The 19,669-nt window shown below is 43.3% G+C and overlaps 1 protein-coding gene across 1 annotated transcript; it reads left to right on the forward strand.

Annotated features, from left to right (window-relative positions):
- The first annotated feature begins 1,472 nt into the window (after positions 1 to 1,472).
- Positions 1,473 to 17,692, forward strand: PI4K2A (phosphatidylinositol 4-kinase type 2 alpha). The gene is made up of 9 exons (XM_072626696.1): positions 1,473 to 1,996; positions 6,931 to 7,131; positions 11,204 to 11,335; positions 11,820 to 11,973; positions 12,658 to 12,719; positions 14,021 to 14,120; positions 14,651 to 14,784; positions 15,353 to 15,412; positions 16,862 to 17,692. The coding sequence occupies exons 1-9, from the start codon at positions 1,544 to 1,546 to the stop codon at positions 17,021 to 17,023; spliced, it is 1,458 nt and encodes a 485-aa protein (XP_072482797.1). The 5' UTR covers positions 1,473 to 1,543; the 3' UTR covers positions 17,024 to 17,692.
- The last annotated feature ends 1,977 nt before the right edge of the window (positions 17,693 to 19,669 follow it).

Genomic DNA, 19,669 nt, shown 5'->3' on the forward strand with positions numbered 1-19,669 from the left:
AATCAATCAAGCAACAAGCACTCACAGTGTTTAATGCCTATTTTATGCCTGATGGGGCAGCTAGATGGCATCTTGGATAGAGGACTGAGCCTAGAGTCAGGAAGACCTGAATTTAAATCCAACCTCAGATACTAGTAGCTGTGTCACTTAACCTTTATTTGCCTTAATCAGATGGAGAAGGAAATAGCAAACCATTCTAATATCTTTGCCAGGAAAAATCCATAGACAGTATAGTCTTCAGCAGGAGTGGGGAACCCGCAGCCTCAAGGCCACATGTGGCATTCTAGGTCCTTGGGTGCAGCCTTTTGACTGAGTCCAAGATTTATAGACCAAATCCTTTTATTAAAGGGATTTGTCCCGTGAAGTTTGGATTCGGTCAAAGGACGAAACATGAGGACCTAGCGGGCCACATGTGACCTCAAGGCTGAAGGTTCCCTACTCCTGTTCTACATGGAGAATCAGACATTAAATAATAATATATGCCTCATGCTGTGTTAAATATTGAGGATACAAGAACAATCAGTTTCTGCTCTTAGAGAATTTATTTTTTTCCCCAGGGGAACAACATGTTCACATATAAATAAATGCAAAATATAGTCAAAGTGAATACAAGGTAAGTTTGGGGGGAGGCTTGAAGGTGGGTAGGTGGGGTGGCAGTATTTGAGTTTTGAAGGCAGCTAGATTTAAGAGGCAGCGTGAATGTCAGACATGGGGGAAGACAGCTTGTGCACAGGTACAGTCGCTGAAATGGAATTCTATGCATAAGGTACAGCAGGCAAACCAGTTTGGTTGGAGTGAGGCCTCTCAGTGGAGAAACTTGCAGTAGGCCTGGAAGGGGAGATTAGTCAGGTGGTGAAGAGATTTAAATGCCTAAGAAAGGAGTTTGTAGTTGATCCTAGAGGCAAGGTGGATTTATTGAGAAGGGGAATGAAAAAGTGAAACCTGGGCTACAAAAAGAAAGAGTAGTTGGCCAATAGGTTGGAGAGGCATGAAAAGAACCTATCACCAAGGCACATATGGTCAGTCAGACGGCATTAATTCAGCACCTATTGTGTGCCTGGGAATACAAAATATATGTACATATATATATGAAAAGGACAGTTTCTGCCCTCAAGGAGATCCCAACCGATTGTGAATAATAATAATAATGATAATGTGAACAGTTCAAGTATTTGTTGATTGATAGATTAAGGCGGGGCTCGCTGAGAACCTCCACCGGTCTCAGGTAGGTCTTCTGAAAAAGTGTGATGAGTGTTTTCACCTGCGCACATGCGCAGCCTCATCCGAGGGGGAGGAATGCTGACCGAGAGGAAGGTGTGTGTGTTGGAGGGGCGGGGTTAGGAGGGGGTAGTTGCGTCGGAGCGCGCCTGGATTGGTCAGCCTTCGCGTGAGGGGCCGTCCCTTCTCGTCACCATGTAAACAGGGCTCTGAGGGGGGCGGGGCTTCCGGGGGGCGGGGCCAAGTTGGCCGGGGAGTGACGCGGATTGGTCCGGTGCCGGGGTGTCGCTGAGCCGAGCGCGTCCGGGAGCCGGCCGCCTCAGGGATGGACGAAACGAGCCCCCTGGTGTCCCCGGAGCGGGCCCACCCCCCGGACTACACGTTCCCGTCGGGCCCGGGCCAGGGCGCTCACTTTCCTCAGGTGCCAGGGGCTGTGGTGCGGGTCGTGCCTCCTTCAGGCCTGGGGCCGTCGCCGCCGGGCTCCCCGGGCCGGGACCGGGAGCGGCAGCCTCTGCTGGAGCGGGGCCCGGGCGGGGCGCGGGGCGCGGCGGTCCAGGCGCAGGCCCAGGCCGTGGCGGCCCAGGCGCAGGCCCTGGCGGCCCAGGCCCACGCAGCGGCGCAGGCGGCGCAGGCCCAGCGGGAGCGGAACGAGTTCCCGGACGACCCCGAGTTCGCCGAAGTGGTGCGGCTGGCCGAGCTGGCGAGCGAGCGCGGCATCTACCCCGAGCGCATCTACCAGGGCTCCAGCGGCAGCTACTTCGTCAAGGACCCCCAGGGGGTGAGCGCGGGGCGGGGAAAGCCGACTGACCGCAGGGCAATTCAGATTCAAATCAGAACCCGATTGGAGACGGGAAGGAAATGAAAGAGGAAGCGGAGTATGTGGGGAGACGGGCCCCGCGGGGCTCCGGAGGGGGGCAGCGCCACTTAGTGCCCAGAGAGGCTGCTGCCCCCTGTGCTCCAGCCCCCAATGCCCGGCATGTAGACCGGGGGCCCAGAGCCAGGCGAGCCTTCTGGGGTCCTGAATGCCCATTCCCCCTTAGGGTGAGCCATGCTTCCAGGTGTACCTGGAAGTCAGGGACCCAGGTCTCTCCAGTATGTTTGCAGATGCTGATGACAGTGGGTGGCCTTGCCAGTGGCATCATCCTTGGAGGTGGTTGTCCTGCTTTTTGCGCAATTCTTCTGGAAAGTGATGCAAATCTTTCTTACAGTCCTGCATTTCCGAATGTGGGGACTTGGAAAACTCGGGGCTGTCAGGTGCTTTCCTCCTCGGTTTCTCTCTTCTAGCCAGAGGGTAGCTTATTTTTGTCCCATTAAGCAAGATCCTGATTTTACTTAATTTTGTACAGTTTGTGTGGGAGAAGACTTTCTGTCCACAAGTCTTGCTTTTATACTTTTGAAAAATAAACAGTAATTCAGGCCATGATTGAAATCATATCAGAGGTGACACTGGTGAAGTAATGTACTTCCCCTCTTTCCTTCAAAGCCTTCAGGAATTACTTCAAAATGACTTACCGAAAGACACTTTATCTTTTCTGTTATTAATAAAATCATGGCCAGCACATTTCAGACTCTTGTACTGTATTGGTACTTGCCTCTTCTGAATGGTTCTGAGATTTGGATGACTAGGTTAGGCTGCCATGTAAATATATATGACTGCTACTTTGTTTGTCCTAGTTATTCAGGTCATTTATCTGACCCATTTGTTCCCAGGGAGATTTTGTAGAGGCCCTGCCCGAGCATTCTTGTAATTCCTGGGAGGGAGTGATTACTAAGAATATTAGAATCTGTTTGAAGGAGCAGAATTGATGGCATTGATGCCCACCCCTTTTGGGTGGATATTGAAGAATGGTGATTATTTCTCAGTGATATTAATACATTTGTTCTTTTTTGGTTGGGAGCATTGAGCAATTCAAAGTGGTTGACATCTACAAAGGGGTAGTCTGCCACTCTGAGAAATAATCAACAACCTACTCTGTGCCAGGCGCTGTGCTAAGTGCTTTACAAATATTACCTGGTTTGATTTTCACAACAATCCTGGAGGTAAGTGTTCTTATCCCTATTTTACATTTGAGGATATTTAGGCAGACAGAGGTTAAGTGACTTGCCCAGGGTCATATAGCTAGTAAGTTCAAATTTGAACTGAGGTCTTCTGACTTAGGCCCAGAGCTCTATCCACTGGACCACCCACCTGCCTCTGTAACAGCTGAGGAAATAAGTACGAAGAGCAAAATGGTTCCTGTTCTCAACGAACTTACGTTCTAAATGAGATATCTGGTCACCTAGGCAGCAGTAAGATACTGTCATCTTTATTTTTTTTTGTTTTCATTTAGACCTATGAGTTCTTCCCTTGTGGGACTCTCCTCTATGGGAGCCATAGTTAACTAGAACGCTAATAAGTTAAATGACTTAGAGTCCTGGATCATGGATCAAGAGTGGGATGGGATCTCACATGCCATCTACATCTAGGCCATGCCTTTCTTTTTTTGATGGGGAATCCAAGGCCCAAAGAAGTTAAGTGACTTGCTTATAGCATGTATCAGAAACAGGATTCAAACCCATACCTTCCAGTTTCTAGTCCTGGTCATCTGGTCCCTGTGCCATACCACCTTCCCTTGATTACTTTCATCCTGGTCATCTGGAAAACAGATTGGGATCTAAGAGCTGATAAATTATTTTTTTAAGATTTTGTTATCCTTTTTTGTTGTTTGTGAGAGGGGAACTAGAGAATACTTCAAATGGCAGAGGAAGCAGGAGAAAGATTTTGTTTGTTTTTTAACACTATTATAATTCTAATGGAAGTGAGCCAGGTCTGCTGAGAAAGTGAGCCGGTGCTCTGACCAGGGGAGGTAGCAGTAACGTGATCTGTTTATTTGGCCTAAGAGATAAATGGATTGCCACCTTTGTACCTGAGCTACAGTATCCAGAGACATTTCCTGGGAAGGCTTCATGATAACCTAAAGAACATTTTTACATTCTGTATGAAGGGAATATCAAAGTATCCATACATATTTGCATATGTGTGTATGTGTATATTTACACATATGTATATATAGTAAACAATACCACCATCCCATTCTTCACAAAGTAAATGTAGCATACACCAAAATGCTACATTTCAGTTGCTGTTTGATTAGTCTTGATGGCCTACAGATCTCTGAGGAGGCATCGTGGTACAATGTTAAGAGTACTGGATTTGGAGTCAGAGGATCTGAGTTTGAATCCTACCTCTGCTATTTGATAGCCATGTGACTTTCAGCAAGTCACTTAACCTCTGTAGGCCTCAGTTTCCCTTGTATGTAAAATGAAAAGATTGGACATGATGATCTCCAAGGTCCCATCCAGAAATACCTCTGTATTCCTATGATTTACATTCACTCATCCATATTGGGAAGTGGTGTGTGTGTGTGTGTGTGTGTGTGTGTGTGTGTGCGTGTGTGTGTGTGTGTGTTTGTAGCAACAGTGTTAATTTTTTGAAACCTATGATGTCTGTTCTCTTTGATGGGAAGATAATATTCCTGGCATGGTAGAGAGGTCTTACTCCACAATGATGTTGACTTTTAATGATCTATTTTTTTTAAGTAGAAATGTTTAGTTCTTAGTAGCTCTGGTGTTTTTCTGGCCCCAGCTGAATATGAATATGGATAACTTGGTCCTCGTTTCTTAGGGAGCTAGCTTAATGATTCCTTGTATCCCAGACAAATTGCAGAAAGGTCATTAGATCATTCCTTCCCTGAGCAGGTAGGTTCTGAACTTTTAACTTTCCTGGGTCTTCTTGATGATGTCAGCTGTAGCTCAAGATGGGTCCAGAGATACTTAGAATCATACTAGATTGTCTTTAAGTCCAGGCCAGCTTCTGACCCAGAGGACTTCGGGAGTGGGTGAGATGTAGAATAGGCAAAATGAGGAAGGGAGCACTAATGAGTCTCTGCTCCTTGTGACTTAATTTGGTGACCTTCTCTGGATACACAGTGAATTCTTAGGATCTACACTGTGAATTCAGTTTAGTGCAAGCATCTGCTGTGTGCCAGGCCTTCTGCTAGGTTCTAGAGTTACAAAGACAAAAAGGAAAGACTTACAAGGACCTTACAATCTCCTGATCTGTGGGAGCACTAAGTACACAGGTGAATAAATGCAAAATATTTACAAAGTAAATACAAAATTTTGAGGAGAAGGAGAAAGGAAAGGTCTTCAGTAGTAAGCTGACCTTGAGATGAGCCTTGAATGGAGCTGGGAAATTTAGGAGGTAGAGATGAGGAGGGAGAACATTCCAGGCATGGGGATAGAGTGTGCAAAGGCATGAAAACAGGAGAAATGTCATGTGTAGGGAACAGTAAGTAGGCTAGTCTGGCATGAAAGGGGATAATGTGAAATCAGTTTGGAAAGATAGATTGCAGCCAGATTAAAATGGCTACAAATGAAAGAGGAATTTGTATATGAAGTTATGTGTTTACTACCAGTAAATGTTCTTTTAGAGCTGATGAATTTTTTGGAGGGCAGGAAAGCTCTTTGTCCCTCCTACCTTCCCCAATTCTGGATCAGCTTGGTTTTCTGTAGCAACTGCTTCTGTGATTGGGTAGCCACTGATGGAGTTAGATACCATGCCAACTCTAATGTGAGTGGTTGTCTATTGCAAGGATTTTTTATTACATTGTATGTGTTCTGCTATCATCTAATCCTCAGGAAATGACATAAACTTGAAAAAATCCTGTGACTTAGACTATCTTGAGTTGGTTGGGAGGGTGAGGGGAAGAGAAAGAATCATATGATTTGACAGTGAATCATTGTGTTAGAAGGCTAAGTCAGCATATTTACTTATTTCCCCCTTTGAACTGGAATTTTTGGGAAGAAAGATTGAAGCAAGTGAAAAAATGACTTTAAAAAGTTGACAGACCTATAGGGTCATACACAGTGAGAGAAATTTCATGATGGCATGGAATACAAATAGCAGCCAAGTGATAGATATATAGCAAGAGGCACTCTTTGGTGCCAGGAACTATTCCAGGTTCCACAGGGCTATAAGAAATGGATTTGATCTTCACTGGAGCCTAGTATTAGGTCCCTTCTGTCACTATTGTGATTCTTCTTAGGGTGTTTCCTTTGTTGTTGCTTTTAAAAGTTTTTGTTTGTTTGTTTTTAATTCCAAAGGGAAATTAATACCTTTTGAAGGGTATAGTAATACCGTTAAAGGAAGTTAGCAACTAAGAGAGGGATTTTATTCATTTCATTAATTGATACCTTGGTTATTTTGGTTTTAATATACATTGAGTCCACACCCAGTTGATAGTAACTGCCATAAGATTTAGAAGTTGAAGCTTGATACTATTAGTAAGATTGTCTACCTTTGTTGTGAGGGAGGTATGCTGGAGTACCAGAAGAAAGTGACTGTTGCCTGAAGATATACTTGGCTACCATATAACTTGGCTTCTATACTTTCTGGACCCTGCATCTAGGACTTCTGTGGAGATATATAACTTTGCCCTGTAGTTTGGAACAGCTTGTAGGCAAAGGTAATAAATGCATTAAAAATAGTTAATGATTTAGGGCCAGGATGTGGAAAGGAAGATAATAGTTACATGCATAAAGTTGCCCCTTGTACTTTAGAGATGAAATTGTTATTTTCTGTGCAGGGAATGTGTGGGGCTATTCTTCTGTTTTCCCATCCATTTTTATTCCTTTCTTCTCCTCCATCACCTGTCTCTTTTTTCCATGTAGAAAATCATTGGTGTCTTCAAACCCAAGAATGAAGAGCCATACGGGCACCTTAACCCCAAGTGGACCAAATGGCTGCAGAAGCTGTGCTGTCCCTGTTGTTTTGGCCGTGATTGTCTTGTCCTCAATCAGGGCTATCTCTCAGAGGCAGGGGCTAGTTTGGTGGACCAAAAACTGGAACTCAATATTGTGCCCCGCACTAAGGTAAGTTAGGTATTCCTTTGGAAGGATCCAAACCTTTGTTGATTTATGGTATTATAAACCCCAGTCACTTGCATGAGGATCATTAGGCGCAGTGTGAGAGCTATCCATTTCTTAAGTTGTCCATGACCCCAGAAATTCCTGTGGCTTATTTTCCTAGATCCTGGGAGATTCCCATAGAATAGAACTTGTAGAGTACCTATGACCATTCCAAAAGTTCAGATACAGCCCAGAGTGTACCATTTAATTGAGCTGTCAGTGTTATGTACATGTTAAACTATGATATAAGAGATTTGTAGTACAGGAGATTTGGAGGCAAGGTTTATATATCCCCTGAAATTCTTTTGAAATTGATTGAGATCCTGGGTAAAAAGATGAGTCAGAGATTCTCTGGGAGTGTGAGAACTGTCTGGATTTTACAGGGGATTTCCAAGGACAGTTGTAGATCAAAACAGATTTTCTAGATCCCATCGATTTTTTCATACATAATTTTAATATAAATTTATTAATGATCTCAGCGAAAGCAAATAAAAGAAACAAAGAATTAATCAACATTGAAACTCCAGACTTTTTTTTCCTAAAAGGAAATGTGCATGTATGTATATGTTTGTGTGTGTGTATGTGTATATGCATAAATTTGGTAAAATAATTACAATAGCATCTTATTTGCTATGTCCCTTTGCAGTCACTCTTCCATCTGTTTACTTGTCAAATTTTGTTGCTGTTATTTCTTTGAATGCTGTCACAGTCACTATGTATGTAAATGTCTTTCCATATTTCTTTGTATTATTCATATTTATCCAAATTCAGATTGTAGAATGTTCTTATGCACCCATTAAACTTCCTAACGTTAAAGACTGAATGGCATATCAAGACCAGCATGTGACTTTTCATAAGGACACTTTGTGTGAGGAAGGACAGAGCAGCTCATAGTTTGTTTGGGTTATGATTACTGAGCACTAGAGAAGTTCAGTAGCTCTTGCAAGGAGAAAACTATTATAATTCCTGAAGGTGGGTGAAGCATAAATGATTGTGTCTGGACCCTTCCATGAATTACGGGACTCACACAAATGAAAGGATTATCTTATTTGATCTTTAGAGTACATGGCAGGGACACTTATTTTAAGATTTTCCTTGAAATCCTATGAAGCAGAGAGCAACAAAGTGTTAACTCTGGGTCATTGTGTAGTGTGCCTTCATATAGGAATATGCGACTTTGTCCATTGCAGTGGTTTTGAAAGGTTGTTTCATAGACATCTAAGATTCCTTCATTCCACAATCACTTAATAAGCCATGACAGTGTGCCAGGTACTGTGCTAGGTACCAGGGATATGAAGACAAACATTAAACATCCTAAAATGTTTTCATGATGGTCATGTTTGATGTGTATGTCTGAACAATACCTTCAGGTCTTAGTATAGTATCAAGACCAAATCTAAATGATTATAATAATATCTTACATTTGTTTCCTATTTTACAGTTTACAGAATACCTTCATATTCATTTCAAAAGCCATTAAGTCTCTGATATGTGTGAGACATGGAGAATATAAAGTCAAAAACAGTAGTCTGCTCTCAGAGATCTTACATTCTTTCATTTGATTTTCAAATTCTTATGTATCCTCCTTAGTACTTAGCAGTGTTATTTATAGTGTCAGTATCCATCTTTTTCTTCCTTCTTGTTTCATAGGAATAATTAATCCTCCTTGCTAAGTAAGGCTAGCATTTCCACTTATATCTTCAGTTTTATCCCTATCCCTTCTTGTCTGTTTGGTGTAAGAGTTATCCTCTTGTTTTAATATATCTTCAGTCTTCCTGTCCACCTACAAACATGCTCAGGTCTCCTCTCAATTGTAAAAACAAAACAGAAGCTCTTCTCTTGTTCTCTCTAACCTCACAATCTTCTCTCTGTCCCTAATTTCTTACCAGAATTCTAGTGAATAGTCTACTCTCACTGCCTCCCATACACTCGCCACACACCCATTCTTGAGTCCCTTTTAGTCTAGCTTTCATCCCTGTCACTTGAAACAGTGTTTTCCATTTTCAGTAATGACTTCCTTTTCACTAAATCTAGGGTCCTGTTTTCAATTTTTATTGTTTCTGAAGCGTTTCATTCTTACTGACCACTGCTTCCTAGATATTATCTTGGCCCTTGTCATTTCTGACATGACACTTTTAGGATTCTACCTTCATGACTACCTTCATGACTTTATTTCCTTTTCTGGGTCTTTATCTTCTACAACTACACATCCCCCATGGTTCTGTCCTTGGTCTCCCTATCTCTCTCTCTGCTCTTTCTTCCTATACTCCCCATGGCTTCAGTTATTAGCTCTATGGAAATGACTCCTAAAGGTCTAGCTCTGTCCTTTAGCTTCTCAGAAGAGGTAAGGACCTGAATTAGAGTGGTTATATTAGAAGTCGAAAGGAAGGGTTGAATGTAAGAAATATTGTAAAGGTAGAATTGTCAAATGATGGGATATATGAGGTCAAAGAGAAAGGGAAGAGGTAAAGATGAATGTGATTTTACAGGTCTAGATGACTTGAAATATACGGATTTTTTTTAACAGAGATAGAAAAATTAAGGAAAGCAGTAGGGTTTTAGGGGAAAGATATGTTCTGTTCTCTGTTTCCATTTGTCTATTGGATATCTTTACTTGATTGGACCACTAGCATCTCAAACTCAACATGCTTAAAAGTGAATTCATTATTTCTTCATGAGCTCTAACTTACCCTTTTTAACATCTTGATTTCTGTTGATCATATCATCATCTCCCAGGTGCTTAGACTCCTAACCTGAGCTTCATCTTTGATTAGATTTGATTACTCCATTGTATTACTCTCATCTCTTTCCATCTTTTTGTGTTTACTGCAGCAGCTCAGGTTTATTCTTGTATTTTTTCCCTTTAAACCACATATTCTAATGGCTGCTCTTGCAGTCCCTAATTGATCTCCTTTTTCAATCCATCCTTCACACAGTTGCCTCAGATAATCTTCCAGGACAACCACTCTGATCATATCACTTTTCTATTCAAAAACCTTTGTTATCTCCCTGATGCAGGCATTCAAGGCCTTCTCTAATCAGGCTGAATCTACTTTTCCAATCCTATTTCATATTACTTTCTGTCTCATACTTTATGTTCTGCCTAAAACAGACTACTCACCATCCCCTACATCTGCTGAGAGCAGAGATTGGAAGAGCCCTCAGTCACAAGAGCCTTTGCACAGGAGTCCTTATTGATCAGAACATGTCAGAACGAAGACAGTCTGGATGGTTGAATCTTAAACCTTTTGATTCTTATCTAGCCCTTAGTTGCCTGAATTCTAGTTAGGCTTCATAGGATCATGGATTTAGGGCTAGAGGGAAAATTAGAGGTCATTTAGTGCTACCTCTTCATTTTCAAGGAGAGGAAACAGAACTAGAGATTAAATAACTTGTCTAAAGTCCCAGTACACACAACAGAGTTGGAACTTGAGTGGAATTCCCTTAATTCAAGATTCAGTGGTCTTTCCTCTGTACCAGGCTGCTCCTCACTTTCAAATTATGACAGTTTCATTCCTCATAGCAAAGGGAATGCTATACTTTGAAGATGGACCAAAAATAAAGCTTTATGCGAGAGGGGATTGGCAGTATCCTGAGAGTGGAAGACTGGACCAAGTCACTGCCGAGTGACTGGCTTTAGCCTTAGATAAGTCATTCTTCTATTTATTTACCTTAGTTTTCCAATCTGCAAAGCAAAGAAAATTCGAATGATTTTGATGTCTAAATGCCTACTGTTACAGAGAGGAGCAACAGAAAATTTGCAATGTACTTCGAAGAGACTTTGAGGGAAAATTTTTTATCATTAATCTGCATTCCAACATTTATATGGAAAAATTCATTTGTTGTGGGTTTTTCCCCCGTTGGAGAAGCTACCATATCTGATATTGGAAGAGCTAGAATACCCTGCAATGATATCTTATTATAAATGTGAATTTGCTGCATCCTTATATAGAAAGATGCTGTTCTTCTCTGGGATGGTTTTGAGTCTCTGTGATCAGATTGTCCTTTCAGTTATTTTCTTGTCTTTCTACTTCAGGTAGTCTACCTGGCTAGTGAGACCTTCAACTACAGTGCCATTGACCGGGTGAAGTCCAGGGGGAAAAGACTTGCCCTAGAGAAAGTGCCAAAAGTTGGACAACGGTTTAACCGAATCGGGCTGCCACCCAAGGTAGAGAGCAGATTTAGTCACCTTTGTCTTGTGTGTCAGAAGTGGTTTGTAGGTAAGATGCTTTTTGGTGGCCTAGTTGCTGGCTTTCTGCAGAGTGGTGTGTTCAGAGTGGGGAGTGTGTGTGTGGTGGGGAGAGGACATAGGGAGCTCATCATGGTATTCTATCTTCATTTTAGTGCTGGACAGCTTGAAACTTGGGGGAGTGTTCACCTTGGGGTATCTGAGTGTGCTTTTGCCAACAAGCTCAGCCAAGCCACCTGGGTAGGCTTTATGTGTTTTCTTAGTTGGCCACTCCCATAACTTCCTTCTTCCACATTTTCAAGGAAATGAAATATTGAAGAGGACAATACCATTTTGAAAAGGTTGGCAACTTCTGATGTGTCGATTTCTCAGGACCTTGATGGGCATTGGGCCGTCCTGAGGTTCTGGAACTGAGCTTCAGAGAAACACTAGCCTGACCTCTGCTTTTCTTCTCTTCTGCCAGGTTGGTTCATTCCAGCTCTTTGTTGAAGGCTACAAGGATGCTGACTATTGGCTGCGGCGATTTGAAGCAGATTCACTGCCTGAGAACACTAATCGGCAGCTGCTATTGCAATTTGAGCGGTTGGTGGTACTAGATTACATCATCCGAAACACTGGTGAGTTCTGTGGGGAGCCCTATTCCAGCACTCTATTATGCTGACACAGACATTTGTAAGGGTTGAAAACTCAATGATCTGATTAACCTGTTTAGATGATTGTGGGTTGCCAAGTGTCTAAATGAGAGATCCTTGTCTTGAATCAAATTCTTCACTAGAATGAGCCAAGGACCTTTTCAGTGTGACCTTTTTAGGTTACTTTCTAAGCTGAAAAGGGATCCTGTAGCTGAACCCTCTCACCCCTAGTGTTGGGATTTATGAGAAGGGCAACTGGGTGTACAGATCATAACTTGGAAGGGAAAAGGGAATTTCTGCCTCTTCTGAATATGGCTGGTAGCCTCTTATGCACCTGACATAGACTTCTGCCTTTACTGCTAAGTTACATTTGTTCCTTGTCCTCTTCTGAAGCTTATAAGTTACTGCCTTTTCAGTAGAGCTTTTCTGAGGACTTAAACTGTACCAGAATGCAGTATCAGCTGCCAGAGGTGGAAAGACCTGTAATTAGTATTAGAACTTTACCCCAGCTGGCTTCCTTCCCCAGACAGAAGATTCTTGCTTCCTTTTCTGTGGCCCCAGATGTTTGGTGTCAGTCTGATGAATTCTAAGCAGTAACTTTAACCCGTACCCATTCATGCTTCCTGGCATGCAGTTTTCCCTGCTGATCTCTGATGTTTCTGTCTGCAGATAGAGGCAATGACAATTGGCTGATCAAATATGATTGTCCAATGGATAATTCCAGCTACCGGGTAAGAGTCTGAGAAGCTGTGGTAGAGAAAGGATCCTTGAAGAGGATTCTTAAAGTGTGGTATATAACCCTATAAATGTTTCCATAGTAAATTAATCATAGGATCTTTAAGTCCACAAATAGAGATTAGATGGATAGAGATCTGGGTCAGACTGGGCAGAAGAGAGCAGGCTAGGGTAACTATCCTAATGCATTCTTTAAAGCTTTGATGGGAGAGTTCATCACTAGTGACTTGTTTCCCTCATCACACTTCCAGGATACCCATCCTGGTTGCCTACCTACACTCTTCCCTCTATTAGTCAGTAACTCATGCCTTGGATTAGTTGCATGGAATGAATGTAGGATGTTGTTGTGACTTGTTGCCCTGTTATCCTTCTTTTCCATTGGCAGCATGCCTTGCATTGAGGCTCAGGGGTTAGTGTCTGGCTTCTACTCCCACCAGTCTGTTTAGAGCATTACATTCGCAATCAGCTGTTATATCCTGAAGGCAGGTGTACTTCCGTGTGTGTGTGTGTGTGTGTGTGTGAGAGTGTGTGTGTGTGTGTGTGTGTGTGTGTGTGCGTGTGTGCGCTTTAGCTCTGTGTACCAATGAGTTCATGGAGTAGAACTTCCTGTGAAAAGCAGCTGGTTCAGCTCAGTGATTCTGTCCCCATGCTGGAAATCAACAGTGCCTTTGGAGCCAGTCTTACACAATAGGAACTTGGAATGTAAACCAAGATTTCTTTCTCCTCACTACTCTTTGAGGTTTCTCATTTCATTTACTTTGACACTTTTCATCTTGGAAGCATCAGTCCTGTTTTCTTTATCTCGTTCTGGAAAGGTAGTGTGATATTGTGAAAAGAGCACTAGCCTGGGAGACTGGAGACTTGTTTGCTTACCCCCCAGTGCTAGTGCTAACTGATTCTTTCAGAAAGATCACTTGCCCATTATGGGCCCTAGTTTCCTCACCTGTAAAATGAGTGAGTTGGATCATATGATTTCTAAGGTCCCTTCCTGATCTATAATTCTTCTGAGTTTAGATCATTAATCCCTCTCTTGGGGGAAGAGTAGCTTCTAGATTGCTAAACTTTTCCAAAGTGGAAAAAGCCTTAGTACCTTAATACAATCAAGAGAGAAAATGTTGTGAGAGTTTGGAGCCATTGCAGAAGGAGAAATGAGGAGAAATAAATTGAAGAGGAAGGGTGATCTAGGATGGATGGACTTGACAAGGTGAGAAAACCACTTTTACAATGTAGAGGGGATGAGACTGGCGGATTTTGGTAATGGGCTTCATTGTGTAATAAGCCTTCCCTTCCCCTCCAGGACACAGACTGGGTAGTGGTGAAGGAGCCTGTTATCAAACTGGCTGCCATAGACAATGGGCTGGCTTTCCCTCTGAAGCATCCTGACTCCTGGAGGGCGTGTAAGTCCCAAGACCATAGTGATTCAGGCTCTTCTTGGAAACCATAAATTAGACTTATGTTCTCCCTTCTCTAGACCAGCAAGACTTTCATTTACTTTTCTATAGGAAGCTATACTTTTCTAGCTAATTCAAACTCCCTCCCTTATTGTAATATCTCATCAATCCGAAATTTTAATTCCCTGGAATGCCTATGGTCCTGTGGAATAGCTGTGAAGTTCTATGCTCTCTTTCCCTGCTTGAGCCTTCTAAAGGTAATAGATACCTGTCCAACCACAATTGATAATTCTCTGAGAGGGGGTGGAAAATATTAAGGTAGCTCCCCCACCTTGCCTTGTTAGGAGACTCATATCCCTGTTTGATGGGCAAGAAACATACTTTTAGTTGGAATTCTCTACTTTGGAGTTTCACTTAACCCTGGTGCATTTTGTTTTAATGGAGCTGTGGGCAGTACTTTCTTGTAGGAAGAGAACACACATGAGCTAGGATTTTCCTGATAGTGGATTTTTACTTCTGTTTTTTCCTTCTTTCAGATCCTTTTTATTGGGCTTGGCTTCCCCAAGCCAAAATTCCATTTTCCCAGGAAATCAAAGACCTGATCCTTCCAAAGATATCAGATCCTAACTTCATCAAGGACCTGGAAGAGGACCTATATGAGCTCTTCAAGGTCAGTCTTGGGAATTTCAACCTTATTAGCTAGTGGAAAAGAAACAAATACATCTCAATCACCTTCAGTACATGTGAAGAGGGTGGAGCTGATGTCTACTAAATATGATTTCTTAGTTGACTAAAATTCTATACTTCAGCCCATCTCCATCCCGGGACTCAAGCATTAGAACCCAGGAGAGGCCAGGACTACGGAGGGTGAGAGTCAGGATTGGGAGGGCACAGGCCTGGCTGCTACTCTTTTCAAAGTCAAGGAAAGTCCCAGTGTTATAGTGGGTAGCACTGATAGGCATTTTGTGCTTCACCTGGCCTCTGAGCACACTTTGACTGTGAGAGAGTGTCAGCGACCCTGAGGTCTGTGTGAACTAATTGTGTGACCCAGCGAAGTCATCTTTCCTCTCTCTGCTTCAGGTTCCCCATGTGTGAATCAAGGAGTGTGTTCAACCTGGGTTATAATTTGGCTTCACCAAAATGTTTAAAGCTAGTTGTGGGTTTTGTTAGTAAGAGCTTTCTAATTATGGAAGAAGCCATGCTACTTGGAGTCTTATCTCATCTTGTTTCTCTTGCAGAAAGATCCTGGTTTTGACAGGGGCCAGTTTCACAAGCAGATTGCTGTCATGCGAGGACAGGTAGGCCCAGTATACACCTTTTAGGTCCACCTTAGGATCTCTGTGGGATGATTAGCTACTTTGTCATGCTGAGCAAATGCATTTAGCAAGTATTTTCCAGTGTTTTTTTTTTTTATTCATGACCCACTTGTTAATATGCCAAATAACATAGGAGAAGACCTGTGATTCACAGAGCCTAGCCATCTGTTCATCTGCACCCCTCAGCTCCAATGACACATGCACCAGCCGTTCCCTCTCTCTGCTCTGCTTATAGCCACCTTTAACTTCTTTATTCTGGTCAGAATGGGCAAAGGCAGCTGGAGAAACATAGGGGGCAAAAATCACACACCAGGGAGTCTTTTTCAATTCAGCAGAGCATAGTTAAACATGTGGCTAGATTATATTCAGATTTTGAGAAGCGGTGGTCCTCTCTCTATAGAAAGATCAGATACTCAGACTTTTGTAGCATAACAGACTTTTCAGCTGCACTGAAAACTATTCACACAGATATTCCTTCTAAACCACAAGTCTCAGGTGAAATAAAGCCTTGGTTTTACTGGTGTCTACTTTTCCTTGGGAATAAGGTAGACAGGTTAAAAAGACTGTAAAATACTGTGACTGAGGTTAGTTAAGGGTCCTTATAATTTCCTAAATCATAAAAACAAAGCAAATTGGGTAAATGATTCATTTTTCTTAAGAGCCAGTATTGCTTCAGGAGAAAAGCTAACTCTGTAGGACTTGTCTCAGTCTTGGAAGTAGCCTATGGCTTTTCCCTTATCTTTTGACCTCAGCTATTGAAGCAGAAGGGTCCCAAGGAAGAGAATTCAAGAGATGTCACTCCTAAGCTTTTCAATCCTTAGACTTAAGAGGGTAGATACTTCCCTGTGAAAATCTTGGCCCCCAGCTGGTTTAAAGAAATGGCTAGAGCCTCCTTCTCTTCTAACCACCCGCCCAGAAGAGGCATAGTAGTAGTTCTGAGTGGAACAGGAGTGACAGTGTGTGTTCATGACAACAAATTTGAGCTCTGCCTTTAGGCTGAATATGCTTGGGAGTATTCTTGTTGGCTCTCCCCTTTGTCCCTCTGGGGGATGCTTAGTAGCACCCCTGGCCCAGATCTGCACCTCTTTGAAGAGAGAGAAAATGTTGCTGTAGAAGGGTGAAGGGACAACGATGAGAGAGCATGGACTGTATGGACACAGTGCTGGCTATGCTCTGCTCAGTAAATGCATTTTTATTCATTTATTCATTCATTCATGAAAGGGGAGGTTCCAAAGAGAGAATGAAATATCCTTTCTTTAGCCTAATTAGGGTAATATTACAGCCTAATGGAAAAGTAAGTTTTTTTCTCTTTCCTAGTTGGCTTCTATACAGCTGGATGGACCAGTTGATCTGGATATTTCCCTTTAGATGAAGCTTCAAATAATCAATCCCTAGTCTTTCCCTTTACCTCATTTCTTTCTTCTGTTACAGATCTTGAATCTAAGTCAGGCCCTGAAAGACAATAAGAGCCCCCTTCATCTAGTCCAGATGCCCCCTGTGATTGTGGAGACAGCCCGGTCCCACCAACGGAGCGCCAGCGAGTCTTATACACAGAGCTTTCAGAGCCGGAAACCCTTCTTCTCCTGGTGGTAGCCCTGCAGGCGAATGAGATGCTGTCTCAGACTTGGGGACTGGGAGGGAGCCTGGGGAGCAGCTTTGATAAGCCAGCGCACAGGTGGAGTCCTCTTCTTGAGAACCCTTCCCCTCTGGTAGAGCCAAAGAGCTTTGCAGAATGTGAGGAGAACCACCATCAGACATACTGGGGCAGTCTTAGGCCCTGCTGTTGCCTTTTACATTTTGGGTAAGGTCAGACTTCTGCAGGGGAATGGTAGGGGACCTAGGGAGGGAGCACCTCATTTATCTTCACCCAGCTGCAGGTTTTGAAATGCACCATCCCAGATATCCTCCTCTGTTGCGATTCCCTATCACTTGCATCAGTTCCACATCAGAAAATTCCCCCAAAACATTAAGCCCTCACAACAAAATTCTGGCATAACATCCCTCAAAAGCATACAAAACATGATACTGGTTCATAAGTCACCTTGGATGAGTTCAGGAGCTTTGGTTCCCTGTGCACGTGGAGGTGAGAGATTGTGTCATAGTGCATCAGAGCGGATAGTGCTTCTGAGACCTTGAGCTGAGAAGTCACACCTCTCCTTGTAGTTTGTACTCTGCCTTTTCCTGCCTGCCAGGCCCCACTAGAAAGTCCCCTCTATTCCCTTTCCACCTCACCAGTGGCATGTAGTCTACTTCAAAATCTCCTGGCACATTAGTGGTTTTAGTTTTACAAAGTCTTTTTTAACTGTAGGCCCATAGGCAGCTTTGCCTAAGCCCACATGGACCCTTCTGGCTCTCAGGCCTGCTGTGGATCTGGCCTCTCCAGTTCAGCCTTGCGGTGCAACTGTGACTCAAGCAGAGGTAGTAGCGCTGACTTACTGATTGACTAGGGAGGCACATTCATGTCATTCAGCTCTCCACATGGCCTGATGTGTATACACGGGGAGCTGTAGCTGTCTCGTCTTTATGACTGCGTAAACTTAGTGGACCTTGCTTTGATTGGTCTGTCCTACTTCTATCCCAGCCCCACTTTCTTGAGTGCTTGGCCCTAGCCACTAAAGTAGACTTCCTTTTCCTCAGCAAGCTTCGGTCTCAGCCTTCTAATATGCTCTTAGACTTTTCAGTTCTTTCCCAGCTCTTTTCTCAGAAGAGTCCAGTCCTTGAGGAAGCTTCTTATCCTGCCATTTACTTCACCTTGCCTACAGTTCATGCTTGGCCTTGGCTCTTAGAGTAAGGATTTCAGTTCCTCCTTTTACTGGCTGCTAGTGCCTGGTCCACCCCACTGCCCTGCTTCTGTTGTCCCCTTCTTGGAGAGAAGGTATGGAGGTGCAAGAAACAAAATAACGAATTTTATTTTAATCCTTCATTGTTTTCATTGTGTGACATGTTTTTTAGAGTGGGATGGCAGGAAGTAAGTGTTGGTAATATGCTTTCCTTTCATCTCTTTTCCTCTCTTAGACAGTTCTTCCCTTTTTAAGAAAGCAGGCCTGAAAGGAAGGAGTCCTTCACTGCCTCTCCCAATTCACCTGTCCTACTGTTTCCAGCAGTCTACCTTCATGTGACCATTCCCTCAGCTGCTGTCCTTGCCCAGGCCTAGGATTCCTTTCCATGCAAAGGCACAGTGGAATAGAGTATATCCCGTGTAGCGGTTGAATCCTTTTTTTGAGGATGGCACACCATACTGCTACAACTCTGTGGCTTCCAGCACTCTCTCTGTCACAAACAGCAGAATTAGCCTTGCAAAGAAGTTATCTTAATGGTTTGACTAGTAACCAAAGAAGGGAGTCCCCTTAGCCTGTCCTGTTTCTTCCTCAGAGGCTAGAAAGCAGTGGTAGAGATCACCTCTCTTCTCCTTGGCCTTTATGTTATTCTCTGTTAGGAAGAGTCTGTAAGTCCATCTGCCATGACCCCAAGGACAGGGACAGCTCAGCTCTCTAGCACTGACAATCCCATTCAGCAGTCCTGTCCTGATTTTCAGGCTGGGTGACATGCATTTGAAAACAAGTGACCTACACTGCAAAGGCAAGCAATTCCCACAGAGACTGCAGCTCAGTTCTGTGGAAGCTAGAACCAAGCTCCAAACTCTCCACAGGTAAAAAGGCCTGCTGGAGGAAAGGGAACTTTGCTTATGGTGTGTATATGTTTATAGATACACATCTGATGTAAAGTTCCCTCTGCACCCACCCCACCTGCTCCCCCAGAAGCATGGGGAGAGCCCTTGAAGTTTTAAGATGGGGATGGTTAAATCCTTACATTGTTTCTCCTGTTTAAGATAAGCAGAGGATCAGAAGGAAATTGAGACTGGGGAGGGAGTTAGTTCCTGTCCCCTAGCAGTGATTTGAACGTGGGGTCTCTTCCCAACCCCTAATGATTAGAAGTCTTGGAGGCTGGATTCAGGCTGCCCTGAATGGACTGGAAGGAAGCAGAGATCCAGTAGGAGTCGTCTGAATAGAATGGAGCAAACCGACTCTTTTTTGCTGACCAGGGGCTTCCCTCCAGCAGTGAGGAGAAAAGAAGTGGAATCCTGGTTACTGTGATTGCTGCTGCCCCCATGTATTGTTCTAATGCACTGTAGAAACTGTATGTAATGTATTTATAACAATGCAAATGTACAAATAACGAATTTAGTTCCAGCCTTCTTTGCCTGACTTTCTTAGTAGCAGGGGAAGTGATGCTTTTAGG

This window comes from Notamacropus eugenii, chromosome 1, assembly GCF_028372415.1.
Source record: "Notamacropus eugenii isolate mMacEug1 chromosome 1, mMacEug1.pri_v2, whole genome shotgun sequence".
Taxonomy (NCBI): domain Eukaryota; kingdom Metazoa; phylum Chordata; class Mammalia; order Diprotodontia; family Macropodidae; genus Notamacropus; species Notamacropus eugenii.